We start from the raw sequence: 3,697 nt of genomic DNA on the forward strand, positions 1-3,697 counted from the left end.
TACCCCATTGATGTGATATGTACTGTGAGCTCTTACTAGTATTTATTGCTGCTCTTACTAGTATGTATTGTCAGTTGTAGATCTGTAGTTGATGCTCTGTTGATGCTTGTATGTTGTTCCTCAAATGTAAGTCGCTTTGGATAAAAGCGCCTGCCAAATGAGTAAATGTAATGTAGTTAAAAACAACGAATAACCCGGGCTGGCCAAACTTCTTTGATTGTGGGCCATATACAGAAAAACATCCACGATTCAGAAATTTTCAACATTCACTTGCTATCTTGCTTGTCTTTTGGTTCCGCTATGTTTAATCAACTGAGGTAAATGTTTTCATTGATTAGTAATCCATCATTGTAGTAGTAGTAGTAGTTCAAAATGTCAGCGCCTCTAGTGTTTAAAGTAGGATGTGCAATCTACATACAGTGCAATTTATTAAAAACAAGCTCAAGCATCCTCTAGTTTATGTGTTAGTGCATGCACAGTGTCATAAATGTAATTTTCGGGGTCATCATCAGCAATGGTCTGGTAAATTGTTCACAACACATAACGTCTTATGCCTTTACCAGCACACTTAATGTGCTGTACATTGTTTATTGTAATGTCTTTCAAACTATTTTCAGTGCTGCTTTAGGAGTAGAATTAGTTATCAGGTTGAATCAAACATGATTAGCAAAAGGGATATGTTTTGATAATATTAATCAAGCTCAATAGAACTGAATACAACCCCAAATTCAAAAATAATAATATTAATTTATCAGCCAGAGACACATTTTTTGGACATTGGTGCTTAACTAACACACACACTGTGTATGTAGTGAAGTGTAGTGAGTGCATTTTATATCATCATGTTGTTCTGTAGACTCACGTCACTGTGATGTTTTTCTGTAGAACTGGGGCCATGATGGAGGCATGGCCTTGGGCTGATATACATGTTACATTTCGAGCTCTCGTCTCCTCGTAGCCCCAAAACCATCCCCTTGGAAACACACACAAACAAGATAAATGATTCAGTTGGTGATGAATGGATAGAAGAGGGATAGGTGAGCAGGAAGGCAGAGATGGATAACATTAATACAGAAATACTGTTAATGTGATCCATCACTGTCTAAAGTGAGTATTAATTTTCTTTGGCACACGTAGGAACAATAAACAAAGGGCATGACAGAACAAGTTTGGTCACCCCTGGATTAAGAAAACATCTGTGTCATGACAACAATGACAAAAACTTTAGTCAAGGGTAAATAATATATCTGTCAGGATAAAAACCCAGTCTCTGGTGTCAAACTATTTATAACCGCAACCACCACGTAAACGCCACACACCCTTACGTTTCAATGTGATTTAACATTGTTACACATTATATAGCATTGCTACTTAGTTGTATACAAGTAGAAATTGAAAGGTTTACCTTTTTAGGTGTTGTGTTTTAAATTGCTGTGGGCTTTGTGCACCGTGTTCCTTTACCTGTAGTAGCCCTGTTTATCTTTGGAGAACATCAGCTTCTCAATGCATGGCCGCATATCAACTTTTTCCTCCCATTTCCCATCAGTCCATCCCTCAGCGTAGTTTTGCAGTACCAGAACCTGGTCTATGAATGGGCCTCCATTCTCTAGACCCAAGGGAGGAACAAAACACACTCGCTGGTGTTTGCCTTTCACACACACTTAGAAGAAAGCTAAGCAGCACCCTGTTTAAACAGCTGATTAAACAGTTGTGGCTGTGCATTGTGAAAAAGAACCATTAGTGCTTATTAGAGCAGAAAAGGCTTTAACAATGCCAATGTATTTATAAAGCATTTATCAATAATGTGCTTTCAATAGGTTCACACACCAGAAAAATCAAAATATTTCAGAAAATGTAACTCACCTGCGATAAATTCCTCATACTCAATGACAGGCACATTGGCCTGCAGGCTAGTGAGGCTGAAGAACTCGCCCCACGGGATGCGGATCTGATGGATGTTGGGGCTCTGCCAGTGGTAGAGGCGACCCCATGGGGGAAGCACCAATACCCAGTCATCCCCCTCCTTCCTCAAAGTCTTCACCAAGGAGGCCATGCGGATATAGACATCTCTCCGCAGATTGAAACCCTCTGGGGGGTTTACGTCATACAAAAGGTACCTGAGATGACAAGAGAGGACATGAGATCTAGGAGTTTGAAAAAGCTTTGTTTAAAAAAGGCTGCAGTTTACAATACATCAAACCTACCACATTCAGTAATAAAGCAATTTTGATCCTATTTAAAAAGTCAAACATCATCTGTACAACAAAAGCAGGGTTATATTAATCATACTGCAGCTAACACCTTATCAATTATGTTTACACCGACAGGTAGCCATAATTAATTTTCTCTTAATATCTTATGGTTTAAGTATATATTGGCAGTTTAAGTAGTCTAGCATCATACAACCTTATGTCAACAAACCTCAAAATCATCCATTGTGGTATCAGTCATAATTATGTGACACATAACATTATATCACATCCTCTAACCAACGTTAAGTTAACTTAAATTTAAACACGAATTTATCCACTGTTTCCAAATAGGTACAATATTCAGTTTAATCAAATAACCCCCCTTTACAAAAATGTAGATAATGTTAAGTCACATAGTCCTGACCTAATGAGCCCCGATTTTCAGTCAGTTAACTTAACGTTACAGTTAACTTTACGTAAGCAAGGAAGAGATTAACGTTACTATCAAGTGCTACTTAATGAATCATTTATACGCCGAAAATCACTACAACATAACAATGTTTTGCAAATTGTATTGGGGGATATGTCTACAAAGAGTTTATGGTTGTAATGCCCAAGAAGTCATTAAACGGACAACTTTCCGAATGGGGTTCAGGTACACTTTTAGCTAACGTTAACGTACCTCTCATCAAGACTGCAGACTTATCAACCCAAGCGGTCAAGTTTGGAAAACGGAATAGAAATACAGCCTTAAAAGTGGAACCTGAAGCTGTAGTTACCGTACATCTAAACATTACCGTTATAGTTTAACAACAACAAATAACTGTAACTAATCATACGTTAGCATAGAGTAGCTAGCTAACAGTAACTTAACATGTCAGTAAACTCACCGTAGATCCCTAGCGGCAGCGATGGGTACAGAAGCCGTGTGGCTTGCACTGAACACATTGTCAGTGTTCACTGTTTTAAATACTGCAAAAGCGACGACAATTGACAAACAGAATGAAGTAAAAGAATAGACTGAAGAAATGAATACCACTGGTATATGCACTGCTCTGTGCGCCATATTTCCTCAGAGCCACGCACTTCCGGAAAGGTGAAAAGCGTCTCTACAGTTGCCGAGCAACCATTAATGACATTAGTAGCGAATTTAAATTAATATAAAATCTTAAATTAATTAAAGAAATGTTATACTTATTACCATATTTGAGTCAATAAAACATGAACCTGTATAAAGAACTGAGTTTATTTGCATAAGAAATAAGAGATTCAATTGAATTTGTACAAAATAGAAAATGAATGAATGAAAATCAAAACATTAAATGAAATAGGTTATCAATCTTAATATGCTTTATTTTCCACAGGAGACATGTTGACATATCACAACAGGAAAAGCACAGGTATAAATAACAAAAAGGAATGATGCCTGAATTTCATTTAGCTGCACACACACACACACACACAGTCCAAGCTTCATCAAAACATCTACAATGAACCCATGTGGC

General features: G+C 37.5%; 1 protein-coding gene across 1 annotated transcript in view; it reads right to left on the reverse strand.

Moving 5' to 3' along the window:
• The window catches only part of pofut2 (protein O-fucosyltransferase 2), a 26,980-nt gene extending 23,703 nt beyond the window's left edge, over window positions 1–3,277 (reverse strand). Inside the window, exons 1-4 of the mRNA XM_046054360.1 lie at window positions 3,083–3,277; window positions 1,864–2,117; window positions 1,462–1,606; window positions 863–973 (exon numbers count right to left, since the gene is read on the reverse strand). Of these exons, the coding sequence (XP_045910316.1) occupies window positions 863–973; window positions 1,462–1,606; window positions 1,864–2,117; window positions 3,083–3,258 (686 nt within the window). The 5' untranslated portion in view covers window positions 3,259–3,277. The remainder of the gene's footprint in view (window positions 1–862; window positions 974–1,461; window positions 1,607–1,863; window positions 2,118–3,082) is intronic.
• Window positions 3,278–3,697: the final 420 nt, after the last annotated feature.

This window comes from Micropterus dolomieu, linkage group LG07 (assembly GCF_021292245.1).
Source record: "Micropterus dolomieu isolate WLL.071019.BEF.003 ecotype Adirondacks linkage group LG07, ASM2129224v1, whole genome shotgun sequence".
NCBI classification, from domain to species: domain Eukaryota; kingdom Metazoa; phylum Chordata; class Actinopteri; order Centrarchiformes; family Centrarchidae; genus Micropterus; species Micropterus dolomieu.